The sequence below is a fragment of the Anoplopoma fimbria genome, chromosome 14 (genome assembly GCF_027596085.1).
Source record: "Anoplopoma fimbria isolate UVic2021 breed Golden Eagle Sablefish chromosome 14, Afim_UVic_2022, whole genome shotgun sequence".
NCBI classification, from domain to species: Eukaryota; Metazoa; Chordata; class Actinopteri; order Perciformes; family Anoplopomatidae; genus Anoplopoma; species Anoplopoma fimbria.
The window spans coordinates 2,853,490-2,870,998 of record NC_072462.1 but is presented as its reverse complement, the minus strand read 5'-3'; the positions used below and the strand labels follow the sequence as shown (position 1 = coordinate 2,870,998).

Here is a 17,509-nt window from a genome sequence, read left to right as displayed (position 1 = left end):
TAATCATTCTATCAGGAAGAAGAGTCTTCAGCCAGACTGTCCTTAGTTTAGTGTGCTGGCATGCTAACATATGCTAATTAGCACTAAATATAAAGTATAGCTGAGGCTTAGGGAAATTAGTTTTGACAAAATTTGGTCATAAACCAAAGTTTAAGATAGCCTTACTTATTGCTTGGGGAAACGCTAAATGGTACAAATAACCTGAACTATCACAAGCTGCCTGAAATCATTCTTAAAGACACAATGAGTACATTTGTCAGTTGCGGTTTGTAAACAAACATAAAGAGTTGGATTTTAAGAAAATTCTGCTGATTCTGCATTTAACTAAAGGTGTGAAAAAGAAACCTTATTTTGTGCAGCAGAATTTCCTGACCGGAAAAATCACCTAGTGACCCTTTAAAGGTTCCGGACCCCCTGGTTGGGACCCGCTGCTCTACATTGCTGTTCCCAGTTTAACCCAGTTAAACAGCACATAGGTGTGGTGGTAAATTCCCATCCTGTCCTGAAGATAAATGAATGTTAGGCAAATTTGTGGCAATCATTTTAAACTTTTTCTTTTCATTTTGTTATCTTAAAGTCTAGGCCAAAAATGTTTTACTATGAAATATTCAAATGAAAATATGATATTATTTATCCTATTATTAGAGATCAACTTTATTGTTATGCGGCTAAACTTCCTCTCGTTTCCCGTCGCTGTTTTCCTTTCGCAATGCTAAATGATAAGAAAATACAACAAACGTTCATAAAATTGTGGAAAAGTTCAGCAGCCTCGGCTTCAGAAACCAGACTCTTCCACTCATTAGACCTTTTATCCATTTCTGTGGTCACGTCTGTCCTGTAAGCCGTCGCAGAGGGCATCTCTTTCCCAGATGGCTCTATGCAATAGATCTGTTTGTCAGATGAAAAAAAAAATTCAAATCCCGCTCCGTTGAATCCGTGCTGGAATCCTATCCGCTCATAAATGTGTGTCTTTCATGCCGATCTTAAACCACAATTATGAGCTTAGGAGCCAAAATAACAGGGCTTGATTTTTTTGGGGCCTGTTATAATCTGCTGTCTTTCAATGACACGAAATAACTCTATGATCTCAGCTAATCTCTGTCCTCCTTTTTTTCTCCAATATTTATGTAATGCAAAACAATATCACGTTATTGTTCATTAAGTCTTCCAGGATTCTTTCAACTGCTCGTTTTACCGCGTGGTTGTTCTTCGTCTTTCACTGCCTGTGTCACTTCATGCACTGAGGTTTTTTCATTACCCGGGTAGTGTGGGGGGGGGAATCATTATCATTATGGACTTAAAGATGAGGGGAGTGTTGACTTCAATCCTTCATCTCTCCATCTGGTACGTTTAGAGATTAAAAAGGAGAATAAGGCACCGTGTGGAAAGACACCTCTGAAGCAGCTCTAGTCGTCAGACGATGATAAAACAATAATCTTCCTCGCATGTTTATTCACCTTTAATCACCTTTAAAGGAAATAATAACTTGAAGAAAACTGCCAGTAAAGACCAAACATGCTGTAGCTGTACATCAACACCTCTTATTAACAGGAAAAAAGAACTTTAACAGAAATGAAAATGGAGCTTGTTATTCAGTTTCACTATCACATAAGAGACAGAAATTAAGTAAATCCACATGAACTATATATATATATATATATATATATATATATATATATATATATATATATATATATATATATATATATACATTGTGATCATAATTGATTTATGGATGTTTTTTCTCAGTTGGCTGCAGCACTGTTTTGGGATATTACTGAAAAATATTCTATTCGTAATAATATACTTGTTTACATCCTTCCCATGTCCAGTCCTGTGTGTGCGATGCTACTGTGGATATGTATGACTTAGAAAACTAGAGTTTAATGAGCAGGTCGAACATAAAACAGAGATCCCCTGTGGGTCAGCGAGGAGATGAAAGATGCTGGTTTCTTACCCCATACTTGCACTGGCGTGAGGAGGTTCCATACTGGAAGCGACACTGCTCGTCTGCATCGTACACCTGCCCCGGGGCCACTGTTGGGTACAGGAAGTCTCGTTTCATAGGTTCATTGTCCAGACACGTCCCCCGACCTGAGCTGTCAAAAACACAAACCTACAATAGGATTGTTTCTTACACAAAGGAACCTTTCTACACTTGGCTGGGTGGAACAGTTAAGAAATGCCAAGATTAAAGTCCTCTTTAAGGCCTGACTGGTTGTTGTTTGACTCATTTCATTTTACCACCAAACTACCGTGGTAGGAAGCCTGTCAGACATCTCAAATGACATGTAGTTAATGCTGATATCACACATCAACACCTCCTCATCAAAGGGAGGGCTGAAGCACGTGCAGAGGCATTTCACCAGAGGAAGAAGAGTAGCACTGTCTGATTATATGGCTCTGTGCTTCACTGTTCTGCATGTCGCTGCTCACGTTCACATCCATCAATAAAATAACAGAGGAAAGGAAGAGAAAAATCTGGAGAGAGCTGTGGGTCATATGTCCAGACCTCGGATTATGTTTAGTCTGTTTTGTCAGATAGAAATATGTGCACGCTCAAAGAACTCACTCACACATTTCTTTTGTATTCTAGTAGCTTGAAAATAAAAATACTTCAGCCAAGAAGCAGTTTCCTTCGTTCTGGGTTGAGACGCTGAGCTTGTTTGACTGTGGACGCTTTTTTCGCCCCCCTCTATGAGGGCAGACATCATTTGTTTTCAAGACATTAAAATCATTCCAAAGACGAGTGCCAATAAACAAACACAGATATATTTCAGTCAGAGGACTCTCTCAAGGCAAAATACCACTACGACTATTTACTATAACGCTGTGTTCTTTCCAGATGTGGCAGCTGCATCATGCAGGGGAATGCCTGCCATCCCTCGAAAGGAGAAGTGGGCCTGGTGACAACAACAACTTAGAGCCAGGCTTTATGTCTGACTGCAACTCGGGCCCAGAATACAGCAGAGAAGAAGACTCTCACCCAACGCATATTTTCTCAATTACCTCCAGTGATATTAAGCTAAGAAGATAGATATTTAAGTGTCCTTTTTAAAGGTTTCCCAGAAGCTCTGGTACTACTTTGACTCAAGGTTGTTCTTCTGCAGTTGCCAGGGTTCATGGAAAAAATGTGGTTTCCTGTTCATTTGAAATATTCAAATATTTGTTTTTCACTGGAACTTAATTCCTACAAACAAATTCCTAAAAATGGTTGATTATTTGTTCTGTCGATTATTCAGAGTAAAGAAATGTAACTTTTCATTCTCTGAGCATCACAAACAAACATCCAATCAATTCTTCCGTCCTGTTGCACCAGCTATTCATTTCCAAATTCTACTACTACTACTACTAGAAGAAACTAGAAGTTCACTTATAAGATTTTACCAATAAAGGGAACAGTGTAGCATTTTTGGAGATATGTGACTTAACTAGAGTATAAAAGCTGGTTTAAATAGGACATATTGTGCAAATTTTTCGGTCCTACTATAACATGTTTATATGCTTTAATGTTCAACAAACACATTTTCCCCAAACTGTCTGTCTAAATATACCTGTATTCACAATCCGTCTGAAACACACCGTTTTAGCGTTTGTCTCTTTAAGAGGCCCCTCCCGTTAAAGCCCAGTCTGCTGTGATTGGCTGGCGAGAAAAATTTGACGCACCTTTGCAAAGGTAGCTCTAAAGCTGAATCACAGGTTTTCTGACTTGGGTCGTCTTGTTTCACAGTTTGTGGGTATGTTGGCACTGAAATGTACATGCAAAAGCACTGAAACGTGTATTTTTCATGCAATGTCTCTTTTAAAGTTTTGTTTTAAAGACATCATATATACTGTTTGATTTTAACAGAGTACCAAATAAAAAAATGCATTATAAGTGTTCCAGATTCTTGTCTGTTGCTTCCTTCCTTTATCCCCTGTTCTCTGTTACTGAATGGAATATTCTGATTTCTTGGCTCTTCCTCTGAGGACGCTCTCATCACAGAGAAAGAGAGAGACAAACCGGTCTCTGAGGCACTCAGACTCCCCGTGCACTCAGTGCAAACCACATTATTTATTGGTTTGGAGAGAGACAAAATAGTCAGTTTTAAACATAGTGGTTATTATTTGAGATCGTCGCAAATGCTTCCTGTCCAGTGGATTCAGCCAAATTCATTATTCTGAGCGGAAATATCCTCTAATAAGCGAGAACATCAGCAAACTCACCGATGGTTCATGTAGATAATAACCGTGCTGATTGTATCCAGCGAGGCAGAAGCATAATGAAATCAGACTAACCTAACAATTATCATGAGTCACATGAGCCTAATATCATCTTTAATAGATTATATGTGCTCTCTGAGAGTTTAATATTCCCAAACAGCCTGGCTTTAAACATTTACAACAAACTGGCCTGCAGACTCTGGAGCGTAAACTATGACTGAACTGTGAGTGCATTCATAAACCATTGCTAAAAATCCAAAACAAAGTGCCACATATTGCTGAAGCAAGACGGTGAATCTAGGCCAACGCCACAGCCAAAGTTGTTTACTTGGCTAGGAGAAGCTTGAGCGATATCCAAAACTGTGATTGAGGCAGAGAAAGGGAGGATAATTGGAGTTCACAGACAGAAAACCTTTTGAAAGAAACATAAAAGCTAAAGGCTATAAAACCAAAATGAAAACAAAAAAACTGAACAAACAGTCTGATACTAATAGGGGGGGATTCATAGACAGAGCATTAGTTGATTCTGCTTTTAAAACAAGCAATACAACTCTGTCTCTTTTTTGCTGGAGCACAGCTCTGGTCATCCTCACATACCCGAGCCAGAACCGGACAGGAAACCCGACGGAGCAGCAGAGAAGCGGCTCTTTGTGTCCCGGTTGGAAGCTGGCACATCATACTGTCATCTCTGTCACAAGTGCTGTTCACGAACCCTCCTCTCACAGCTTTCAGCCGGAAACATCATCTGACAACCACGGCTGCTATTCTCCTCTTTCTTGGAGGGCCTCGCTGGCTAAACATGAATCCACAAACAGACACACTGCAGCGCATCCAACCGATACTTCCTCACACGGCTGTATATCTGGATTTGCAAGCAGCTTTTAGTGAAGTGTGAGAAGCAGCTACAAACTGAGGTATTTGCAATCCCCTCTATCAAGCCTGTAAAAGATCACACTTTAAATGTGTCTTTTTGTTTCTGTTGCACAAACCTGTACTTTTCCAACAGACTCAAACACAGACTGGCTTACATCGATACATGCACATGAAGACAGCTTTAACAGGTTGTTTGGCCACTTGGAGGCAACAAACTGCAAACACCACACTGATATGTTATCACCTTGTGAAGTTGATTGGAAAAACGTCCTAGCAAACAGCTGCCTATTTACAAATCGAACAGATTGATAGCAATGATATCATTCATTTGGAGTTGTGTGTCTAGCCACCAATATTCCCTTAGCTCTTTTTTTGGTCTCCTCCAACTTGTGAGGGAAATATCTGTTGTGCTGCTAAATGCTAGTCCCTAACCGTTTGCTGTTAGTTTTTTTGCATTTAACATCTGCCTGTTGGTGGTGGAAATGAGGTTGATGAGAGCGGTTTGATTCAACCAAAACAACAATAAGATTAAAAAAAAATGCAAATACAAAAGAAACTGTGTAGGTCTGATTGGAACAACAGCCCCTTTCACTTTAGAAATATTGAATAGAGCTGCTATAACAGCACCATCAGAGCTGTATCCAGCATGTTATTTATGTTGTAAAGTTTGTCCATGTGGCTCTTTGCAGTAGTTTACAGCCAGCCTGCCATTGCAGTGCAAACAAGCAATTTCTTGCTCATTTTCAGGACGTGTCTAACATAAAGCATAAACACTGAGAGGACCTTGTCGTCTCCGCAAATGTTACAAAGACGAGGAATCGTTGACCTCATTCTGTGATGCTTAAAGGAGAATGGCAGCATGTTTCTCGTCTGAGGGAACAATCCTGACCGCCTTCTGATTGTTATTCCTTCACAATGAAGCTGTTTCCCAACAGAAGCACAGCACGCCCAGAGCTCAGTCTGTGGAGAAATGTCAGGCTTCATCGACAGCGACCAGAAGTCCCCAAAGTGAAATCTATCAGAGACTTAGTTTGAGACCAGTGTGACGCTCTGTTTAAAGGGGAACTCCGATAATTTTACTCATCAAAGGGTCTGTTAAAAAAAGTTAAAAAAAGGGAACTATGTTAAGTCTGATTTATTGCCTCAAGTGACGTCACTTGAGGCAATAAATCAGACTTAACATACTTGAGGCAAGTGACGTCACCGAGAAAGTTATATGTGTCTACTCAAATTCAGCAAATATTGTCCCGGAAATGATCAATTGTCATCATTAGTGAGAATCCTAAATCAAAGAATCTAACTCTAACACTGGCAATGAGGAAGAGCTTGGCTAAATAATAATGAGAATAAATATGAAACAAAGTCATACACTCTAAACTAAACAGAAATCCTGTTTGAATTGAGATCCAACACTACATCAGTCTACTCTAAAAGCAGCTTAAACTCAGTGTACCCGAGACGAGCAGGGATCAGAGGAGTTTTCATACAGTCCTGTGTTGATCACAGGTATCTGTTCACTGCCAGACTCTGAAGGCCAGCTCCAGATGTTTTGTCTGGGCCTACTCTGAACCTGCGTAGGTTTGATGTTTGATTTTTTTACCATGCCAGTCTGGCATTACTCAGTCAGCAATCCCTCCTTTTAGCCAAACGTCACCGCTTTACTCCTCATTTTATTTGTGCACTTAAAAGCTCTTCTCTTCTTTGACCTTATCCACAAAACAGCAGAGCGGCGGTTGAAGGCAGCTGGCCTACACATCACCACATGAGCTCTAACATCACCCGCCTTGTGGTGCGAGGACGGTACGCTGGAAGGCACCCGGTTATCATACACAGCCACAAGGAGGTCTGGCAGGAGTCTCGGTGATGAAACGGATGCGAATAAGTGGGGAAGGACTCGAGTACAAGACAGCCTAGCGGGTCACCGCAAGGGCCGGCCGGTTGTAAAGAGAGGCGGCTGCAAGCGAGCTGGAAAACAGGCGTGCGCCTTTTTCACTGCTGCACACACACACACACACACACACACACACACACACACACACACACACACACACACTCAGACAGTGACCCACAAGGGAGCAACCAGCATCCACTTACTCGAGGAAGCTGGTGATGTAGTCTTTGCTGCAGGCGGACCAGGAGAAAGGGTTGGTGTTGGCTGTTATATGGGCGGCCATCAGCTTGGCTGTCTCGTGGCCTTTGGTGCCACAGGAATTCCCGATCCCATCGTGGTTCATCCCAAAACTGAAACACACAAAATAAAAGTTCAGCTGGAAATGATGATCATCAGCAACCACTGGTCTAAAAGTGACCGTCTCTTTGGCAGTTCCCTACAGATGGGACGGGAGTGGACTGTCCCGGGTTCACTGGCCGGAGGACGTCTCCCTCAGTGGCCCCTGGCTGTAAAAGATGGAGCTCAGTGGCTCTGAAACAGCTGTGTGGAGGTGGTGGGGAGCCAGGAGTCAAGGGTCAAACCCTGTCTGGAGCTCGGCAGGAACAAAAAAAGTTCTAATCACCACTCTGATGCCTGCCTGTCAATCAGCGGCTGCAGGTCTGAGCAGGCCGGGAGGGAGAGAGAGTCCCCCACCCCCACCCCCAACTGGAGCTTTAGATCAATCTCTGTACCAGAGAACACAGAGAGATCCAAAACCCAACAGCTCCCGACCTTGTGGTCTGTTATGAAAGCTGCTCAAGAATTTATTTTGCGCTGAGAGTTGAAAATAAATCATTTTAACAATTCTTTTTTTTTTTCAAACCTTATCTGTCTGGATATCATTGGAGGGGAAAAAATCTCACGTTACAGCAGGATGTCAAAGCTTACTTTTCCTTACAGTCCGGGAGCACAAATCAGGTCTAATGTATATAACAACCCCGACCACATCGCACAGCCTGAACCTGTTTTTCTAAGGCCGGCGTTTATGACATTTTACCCTACTCTGGAAATAAATCAGCCGGCCTGAAACCCCACTGCAGTGTGTGTTTTTTTTATACATCCTCTAGGAGCAGAGACTATTTTTACAACTGCCCCACAACAGAAGCAGACACGAGACATAATAAAGGAAATCGCCATCTTGCTGAACTCTCTCGAGAGGGATACGTAGACTAATACATCATCATTATTTTGCTTTATATTCAGGAAGAAAGAGCCAGAGGTATGTGGACACACTGACATTTGCATGAGGAAATATGTGGAGATACAGTTCAAGACTTCTGCATGGGGGGGGGAAGGGTACATGCAAGTCTGGTGAACTCAAGTAGTATGTGATGTTTGTTTAAGAGAAATTATTAGAGAGCACACGGTTGTTGCATATAGAATTCTTTCTTTTGCTTCAGATCTCCTTCAATCCTTCTATCACATTCACAACTAAGTTAAACTCGACATTTTCTTCCAGGATAGAGTCTGAAAATGTGCAGCATTTTCTCCATGTTTAAAAAATATCACATCTCAATGACGGCCGGCTTCTGCCCAGTGTGACCGTTCAGAACAACTAAGGATATCTTACATGGTCAGGCCACACGTTGAGGTTAAGCTCAAGCATGAAGGATGTTCTTCTGGACGGACCTGCATGAAGACCCAGAGGCAGATGTCGGTACTGTTTACGTTTTAAAAGAACCCCCCCCCGTGGAGAAGGCCCCCTATCTCTACATGACTAGACTGAACCACCGTCAATGTAAATACATGCAATTTTAAGTTGTCCGCCACTGAAAAAGGTTATTAAAAGTCTCAGTTTTATACTGATGTCTCTATATGACCTCCATCAGTAAACTAGACCCTCAGAGAGAAGATTTTCTTCTATATAGTTATTAATAATGCTTGTCAGTCCTCGGTTGGATTCCTCGCTAAATCAGATGAATCAAGCAGGTTCACCAGAAACTGCTTCAGCTCAGACTCCAGCAGGGCCTCCAGCAGAGACCAGTCCACCGAGGACAGACCCAGATGCGGCTTTGATGCAGCCTTCGACCTGCACTCGGAGCTTCGGAGGGAGGAGGAGAGCTCAGCTCCCGGCAGCAGCAGCGTCTCCTCCTCCTCCTCCAGTAGCAGAGCTTCTCCTCACTGGGAGCCAACATGGACACCACTCTGCTGGAGACCCAGGCCGTATTGCTGGGCTCACTAGAAGAAGGGAAGCACGGGAGAACCAGAACCAGGACTGAGCAGGGCAGACTGTCAGACCCTGCTACAGTAAAATAAGAGGTTTTCTAAAGGGACTCCAGTGCTCGGAAACACTACCACTTTCTTCCACAGGGACCGCCAAAATCAACACAAATGAAAGCTCCTCTGGTATCTTCAACTTGGTTGTTTGAACTTCTATTCTTTGGGCCTTTAAATCTGAGTCTGAAATCGTGCGGTTGCGGGCATGATTTGTGACATCACAACTAGTTTGGAGGCCAACTTTGGTCCAAATGTTGTTTTTGGGGAAAACTATATCAGACAAATTATTATTCAAAGCAGAGTCTTTTTATGTGTTCTTTAACCTGCCTGGAGGAGAGAATCTGAAAGTGAATCGTTTTGTCCTGCGTGACTCCCACTGACTTTGTCCCACTGCCGCAATTTCCATCAGAGTGCAATGACCCATTTTACATTGGGATAAAACTCACTTGTGGCCGATCTCGTGGGCGATTGTGAAAGCAGAACCAAGGCCGATGTCTTCATTGATGCTGCAACTCCTTTCCGGCTCGCACATTCCAGCCACTGAGGCCAAACCTAGACACACACACACACACACACACACACACACACACACACACACACACACACACACACACACACACACACACACACACACACACACACACACACACACACACACACACACACGCCAGACAAACATACAAACACAGGGTCAAGACCAGGCATTCTTAGGAGTCACGGTCATAAAACTGAGATTCCAGGCATACGATCTCCTGTTCACCAGGGGGGAGTTGAGTTTAGCATCACGGGCCAGACTGGAAAATGTCTAGACCAGGTTTAGATTTATACATTTCAATTTATGTAACAAGGGATCGCCTGAACAGGAGCCAAGGAAGGGAATATAAGAACTCCTTCACCAACAGAGTACCCCACCAGAAAACCTGTCAGAAAATATAGATGGTTTCCTCGTTTCAAAAGTAGAAGGAGAGGGAGATGGGAGGGAGAAAGGGTGAGGGTGATAAAGTTGAAACCTCTCCACAATCCAGGTGTCGCAGGTCCTTTTTTCCTAAAGGCTGACAGGTCAGATACTGAGACAGGAGGCAATTCTTCACAGATTACATCTACAGGTGACTGCAGAGAGGATCATGTGACAGCACAAAGCAGGTGTGTGTGTGTGTGTGTGTGTGTGTGTGTGTGTGTGTGTGTGTGTGTGTGTGTGTGTGTGTGTGTGTGTGTGTGTGTGTGTGTGTGTGTGTGTGTGTGTGTGTGTGGAGGGGCATTAATGTGTGTGAAGTAAGAGTATTTCAATTTTGCTATTTTAAATGTTTTCAGGTTGAGGTAAAGACAACGCCTTATACAAATTCCTCACAAAATGTTCCAAAATATCATTGTTGTATATAACCATACAGGCAGTTTTGGTTCATTTTACTAAAGTTAATTCATATGTATTTATATTCTAAGACTTCTGCCTACTCTCCAATATAATGGATATGAATGGGATATAATTAGTGGCGCTCACATAAATTAGTTTTTTAAATAATCTACAGCATTTCTTTCTGAACTGTGTCCCTGATACTCTGGATAACCACCAGACCTTACTAGTCAAGTGTGAATCCAAAAGGTAATTATAGTTTAAAGTATATTTCTATTCTTTCTGTTATGCGAGTGTTAGGAGTTTGCCGCCATTTAATGGCCGCCATCAAATTATTGCAGAAGAAGAGGAGAACACAACAAGAGGACTTAATTAAAAGAGCTCCTGAACACGATGGAAATAAGACATATGTCATGTAACGCTCAGTATCACTTTAGTTTCGCTCTTTGCATGTTTCTTTTATTGACACACCAACTTTTCCACCTAGAAAAAAAACAGGTGGATGGAAACGCATTTACTGTCAGCAGTTTTCAATAAAAGCTGCTATCTACTGAGGAAGAGGCAGCACTCTCTTAATCGATGCAAATTAAAGCAAATACTTATTGTTTTGCATGTACAGACTCAGTTTTTCAACCGGCAGTCAAAGAGTGAATCCGATAAACGTGAAACACCTCCATTCACACTTGAGTGTGTAGATCATGTTCTGGTGGTCAGCACTGGTTCACATTTTCCTACAGTTGGATAATTAGACCGTTTGCACGAACTCCCTGCCTCTCTGCTTAAAGTGGCATGGCTTTTGTATTCTCCTCACTGAGAGGCTAAACAAGAATAGACTCGCAAATCAGGAGGCCAGTGAAACCATTACTGCAGGGAAAGAGGCAGCCTGAAGGTGAAGAAAGAAGTAGGAGAGGGAGGGAAAGGAAAGAGGGTGGCTACTCTGCGATTAGTTTAAGAATGTGTGTGTGTGTGTGTGTGTGTGTGTGTGAGAGAGAGAGAGTAAAGTGTGTGTGTGTGTGTGTGTGTGTGTGTGTGTGTGTGTGTGTGTGTGTGTGTGTGTGTGTGTGTGTGTGTGTGTGTGTGTGTGTGTGTGTGTGTGTGTGTGTGTGTGTTTTGTGTGTGTGTGTGTGTGTGTGGGGGGGGGGGGGGTCGAGGGTGAGCGCAAACACACACACACACACCCTGAATTGCAAGTTGTTTTCTCAACACAACAGGGCCGGCTGTGCATTATCTCCAGCCCCATGATTACTCAGCGACCCTAAAGGCCACCGATCTGACCCGGGGGAGCGTGATCCCCGACAGGAGAGGGAGTGAGGAGGGGAGGGTAGGAGAGGAGAGGAGAGGTGTTGGGGGTTGAGACAACGAGGAAGCCAAGCAGATGCCAGTGCAATTAAAGCGACCGGGGAATGTGACGAATGCGGTCAATCTGTCAAACCACCCCTGAAGTCACAATATTACCTCCAAGATATACTGTGGTGCCTGCGGGGCCTCTGCAGAGATAAGATGAGGAGAGAAGGGCTGGATGGGTAGGGAGGTTTGAGGTGGGACGAGGGGTTAAAGAGGAGAGAGGGAGAGTGGAGGAGGAGCGGGGGTCTCTGCCACTGCTTGCTGTCCTTTTTCCCAGCACCCAGTACCATCACAACCAGCCTATCACCCACTCTATCTCCCTCCTACAAACTCAAACACTCCCTATAATTGTCCTTTTCCCCTTCCATTTTCTCAAACTCCTCCTCTGCGTCTCCATCTCCTCCTCCTGTCACTACTCTCCTCTTCATCCCCTCAACTCCTCCCAACAAATACCTTTTCCATTCTCCCTCAACCCCCAGTGGGAGTGTAAACACCTTGGACTGACCGAGGTTTAGAGGGCTTTTATAAACTGGAGGCTCTGTGAGGAGTTGACCACGGCTGTCCAGGTTCGTGGCCTTGATGCGACAGAGGGGAGTCGCCGGGGAGCTATAATAACACAAGTGAAAACATCCTTCTCATTATGTCTCACAGGAGCCGTCTGGTGTTCTTCTAAAAGGAGACTGCGAAGGTTGCTAAATGAGGTTTGTCTGAGGACACGTTGAAGGGCCGAACGTGAAAATGGAAACCTCTCCAGGGGAGAGAAAGAGGAGAATGAACTCCTAATCCAGAGAATCACAGAGTCAACACCAGCTACGATTACCAATTTGGCAAGAAAACACATGTTAAATATGCATTAATCTGCTTCGGTCCACTCACCTAAGGTACCGCAGGGTTTGTTCTTGTAGGTGCAGATGTCATACCTAAGGACGGGCAAAAAAAAAGAACATAAATTATTAAATTAACTCTTTTTTTTTTAAACATGTACAGTACTTTCTTCTACTGGCTGTTTGCCATTCCATTCTTTCCATGTTTAATCACACAGTCTGGCCAGATCTAATCTTCAACCTTTAGCATAACAACAGCACATAATGAAGTCCTGACAGGTCTGGTTCTAGAGAACACCTGGTTAGCTCCTCCATCTACAGCGCTTAGCCTGTAGGAGATACAGAGCTCAGACGTGAATGAGAGTAAAGTGAAAGGCTTCACTCATGCTGTGTCCTGACTGTTAACCCCCGTAACTCACATACAGGTAATCCAATAGAGGGGAGGTGAGGGGGGGAAGAGAGAGAGAGATAAAGGCCAGAACACTCTGAGCCTCATCATACATTTCAAGTGAATGATCCAATCATTCCTAAAGCTTTTAATCTATTAAAACCAAGGGCACAGCAAATTTAATTTAATTCTTCTTCCCCCTCTCTGCCCATAAACTCCTCTTCCTCTCCCCCTTTTCTCCCCCTCTTCCTCCCTCCCTCCCAGTGGAGCAACTCCAAACCGCTGAGGTACAATCGTGACCTCGTTTGAGGACGTCTATTTGTTTTGATATATTTCCTTAATTTCCCTCAGTGCCTTTTTTTGAACGATTCCAAACAAGGCGACCTCCGACTCCGAGAGTGACAAAGAAGCAACAGAGTTAGAAAACGGTTAATAACTTTAAATGAGTGTCCTGCTGGTTCACCTCCACAGGAGATCCACATCGATTAGTGATGATGAAGAGGAAGTATTTATAGTACAATATAGTGGTACTAACTGCAGGGATGATGTCTGCTTCCTGTGAGCCTCTTTATAAAAACAGACCATGAACGTCTCAGTTCCTATGATAATATTATTATGTGTCCAATAGTAATTATATTAATTTGAGTGTTGCGATAAGTGAGGACATCAGACACATAAATAAAGTATATTTAACTAATAGTAGGTAGTTCTTTTTACATTTTATACACTGAAAAGCAAAAGTTTCACTTCAGTAAATACATAGCTATCAAAAGTTATATATATATATGTATATATATATATATATACATATATATATTTGAACAACTATTAAGCAAACAAAATAATCATAACCTAGTTTTATGCAGATTACAGATTATACAGATCAATGCCTTTATTAATGATAAGGTTCTTAAAATTTAGAAAATATTGTCACATTATCGTCTAAATATGTTATCTTATCTAACCAACACTTTGAAACCCAAAGATATTCAGTTTCCAATCACACAAAACAGCTGCAAACTTACATAAGAGAAGCTGCAGTTTTTGCACGAGAATTGCTCAATTAATGGGCTTCAATTTTGATCACTGATCCAAAGACAAAAACACTCCAAAACTATAAATCAAATTAAGTGTCCTCTGAGTTAAATTCCTCATCGACCGCCTTAAAGTCATACTGGACCTCTTTAGGTGCATTCCACCATTGCTAGGAATGTCTGACTGCTCCTCCAGACATGGTGGTTAATGAGGGCTTCCTGGTGTCAACCATCAGCTATTTATACTATCTCCAATGTTAGCATCTCTGAGCTCAGCTGCCTCCTCCCAACAGCTTTTTATCTCATTATCTCTCGCCTACTTTTACCTTGTTTTTACTCGCTACACTATATTAACTCCATATTCACCAATATTTGATCATGTGTGATTTACTGTGGACTGCACTGAGGTATATTATGGGTATGCCCTTCCAGCAGTGTTGATGTGGGCCATTTACACGCAATAATAGATGTACAAAACTGACAGTATGCCACCTGCATACAATGAGGAAAACTGATTTTTTTCCCCCCTTACTGCTGCTGTTTGTGTGTGTTTTGGGGGTTTTACACCACTTCAACTGTGACATTGGTTTACATAACTCTCTGGTGTTTAACAGGTATAAAATGTTCGCTATCTTAGTTTAGCGAGTTAGCAAGCAAACATTTTTGGGGGGTGGCAAGGCGAAAAAATACGACACTTTCCCCTAAACTTTGAGGAAATCTGCTGTCGGATTTTCAGTTTCCAAACACACCGTGACAAAACTTGACAGGCCTCCTGCACTTAGTTACGGTTGCTTAGGAAGGATTTGTGAGTGGCCGTTCTAGGGAGGGGCTTAAGGAAGGGTCAATTAGCATCACACAAAAAGCATAGTTAAGACTGATAGGAATGTCATTAGCTTTGCAGGTATTTAGTCATTAAACAAAGTATTGCTTAAATAACCATTTTAGCTCATTGGTCTTTGGCTTCACAGTTTGGTCAAAGCTCTCTGTCATCGAGTTTTCAGTAGCAGTTTTTGTAGCAAACAAGTTTTGACAAAGCGCAAACAAAGATAGCAAATAAAAAGTTGAGAGTTTCTCAGGAGACCAAAAAAGAGCTAAAAGAAGAATACTAATTATTTCTTACATTAATTTAAGTGCACAGAAACACACTTCCACGAGGATGACAATGTTGCGTGCTGGATGTGTAAGAAGCCAATAGTCCCTTTTGACATGCCATAGCAGGGTAAACACAGCTGCAATTGATAACAAATAATTATGGGGTCATTCTATTGAGTGTGTCACCGTCCTTCCGGTCTGGCTCATGACCAGGGTCAAAATTAATGTTATTACTTACACCTGTGTTTACCCTGCAATGTCAACATGGCTGCTGTGAAAGGAGCCTATTGTTTGCTATCATGTTAGCTATAACCACTTTATATATATGGTTTATTTTGCAGTTATTTTACCATCAAGTAGCCAAAAATTGATTCATGCAACTGTAAATACTCAAATACAAATGTTTAAATTGGAGCATTTTTGCACTTTTTACCTAACCTTTTTGGTTAATTGCCTGAAATAAGGTCTTTGTTTAATACAAGCTTAAGATAGTTTAATGTTTTGTTCTCACCAATAAAATGCAAGTTGCTATACAAGATTACTAAACGTCGTGAATCATGAATGTTTGAGAGAGAGAATGTTATCTGCAAAAATCCAAAATCCAAAGGAAAAAGCCCATTGGCATTTTGTCTAGTGAATCAGTGCTATGCTAACTTCGTGGTTGGTCTACAATAATCCTTCATACCTGCAGCACCTACACTTTCCTTGTCAGTGGCGCAGTTTGACATGTTTAAAATGCAGCGCGCCCTTGTGGTAAATCTGTGAGTAAGCAAGTTGATTAGTTACAAGCCGAGTTGTTTGGTATATAAAAACAATGAGAACATGCTATCATCACATGTATCATTTATATAAAACCCTGTGACCTGTTGCATCTAGACTCTACGAAGCAGCCCTTTTCGTTTGCCGGTGCTTAGTGAAGCTAAAACCACCAATAAAAAGAGGAGCCAAAGGAGCTGGAGAACATCAACTGACAGACAACGAGCAAGAGCACACTAATGATAGAAAGGCTGTTTTGTACATAGCCCAGGGAGTCAAAACGCTTGGCTTTAGCCCATGTCAATCACAACGCCATCCTCTCCCTAGTGAGGGGAATATATGTACTCTAGTTGCTAGGTAATGTGGCCAAAACAGTTCTGGCAACAATGAAGCGTATTCCAGGTAATGACAGAGTTTTGCCGTTTTATGGCAACACCCTCGGCATAAATTACGGTATGACAGGTACAGTACTTCTGAAAGAAAACGGCACATTTAGTTTTCAGACCTGAAGTTTTTGACTATTTATGCTTTAACACTTACAGGTTTACAAGTTTGTGCACATGAACTGGACATTTGGTTGTTTCAGCACAGAAGCTGCTGGCCACCTCTGTTAGCAAACCCCCCCCACACACACACACACACACAGCTACAGTCTGAAGCTGAACTGTGACTCCACAGCTTTTAACAGCACAGAAAATAACCTGCAACCTATTTGCTCAAAATGAGAAGATAAGTGCTACTTACAGGGAAACGTAACAACTGAAACTCTTACTCTTGGAAGTGCATGAATCCATGCTGGATCATTATGCTGCCGTGTGAGGTAAATTGTAGTTGGTGCGTGTGCAGTAGGTGTGAGCCTACACTTACCGGGTGATTAGGACAGCGTTGTCATGGTGAGCCATTCCGTTTTCAGGAATGCTGTTGCCGTCGCTGTGATGAGATAGGATGGACTTCTGCCACTTACAGAAGCTGTCCAGAGACTTGTCAGCGTGGTGGTTAATCTCCAGGTTAGGCTGCAAAAGACAACACAGCAGACATGCAGAACAGTGCAACTTGATACTGTTTTACAAAACAAAACCATATGATATAGTACAAAGTTATTTTTTATAGTAGATTACAGTATCGCGTCGTATCATGTCATAACATAACGCAGCGTAGCGTAGCATGGCATAGCATAGCATAGCGTAAAGTGTAATTTCATATCGAATCGTGTCGTATCTTGTCGTGTCTTGTTGTATCATATCGTATTTTGACGTATCGTGTCATAATGTATTTAATCGTGTCGTGTCTTACGTGTTGTATCGCATCGTGTCGTGTCGTATTGTGTCGTGTCGTATCGTATTGTGTCGTATCGTATTGTGTCGTGTCGTATCGTCTCGTATCGTCTCGTATCGTCTCGTATCTTTACATGTCAAGTTGTAGAAAGTAAAAACATTTATAGCAGGAGGAGTTAGATAGCACTGCCTCCTCTTAGTCAATTAGTCGTCTAACTGGTCG

General features: G+C 42.2%; 1 protein-coding gene across 1 annotated transcript in view; it reads right to left on the bottom strand.

Moving 5' to 3' along the window:
* The window catches only part of adamts6 (ADAM metallopeptidase with thrombospondin type 1 motif, 6), a 52,644-nt gene that overhangs the window by 29,957 nt on the left and 5,178 nt on the right, over positions 1–17,509 (bottom strand). The window contains exons 6-10 of the mRNA XM_054612671.1: positions 16,880–17,025; positions 12,795–12,838; positions 9,670–9,775; positions 7,171–7,317; positions 1,958–2,099 (exon numbers count right to left, since the gene is read on the bottom strand). Coding sequence (XP_054468646.1) covers positions 1,958–2,099; positions 7,171–7,317; positions 9,670–9,775; positions 12,795–12,838; positions 16,880–17,025 — 585 coding nt within the window. The remainder of the gene's footprint in view (positions 1–1,957; positions 2,100–7,170; positions 7,318–9,669; positions 9,776–12,794; positions 12,839–16,879; positions 17,026–17,509) is intronic.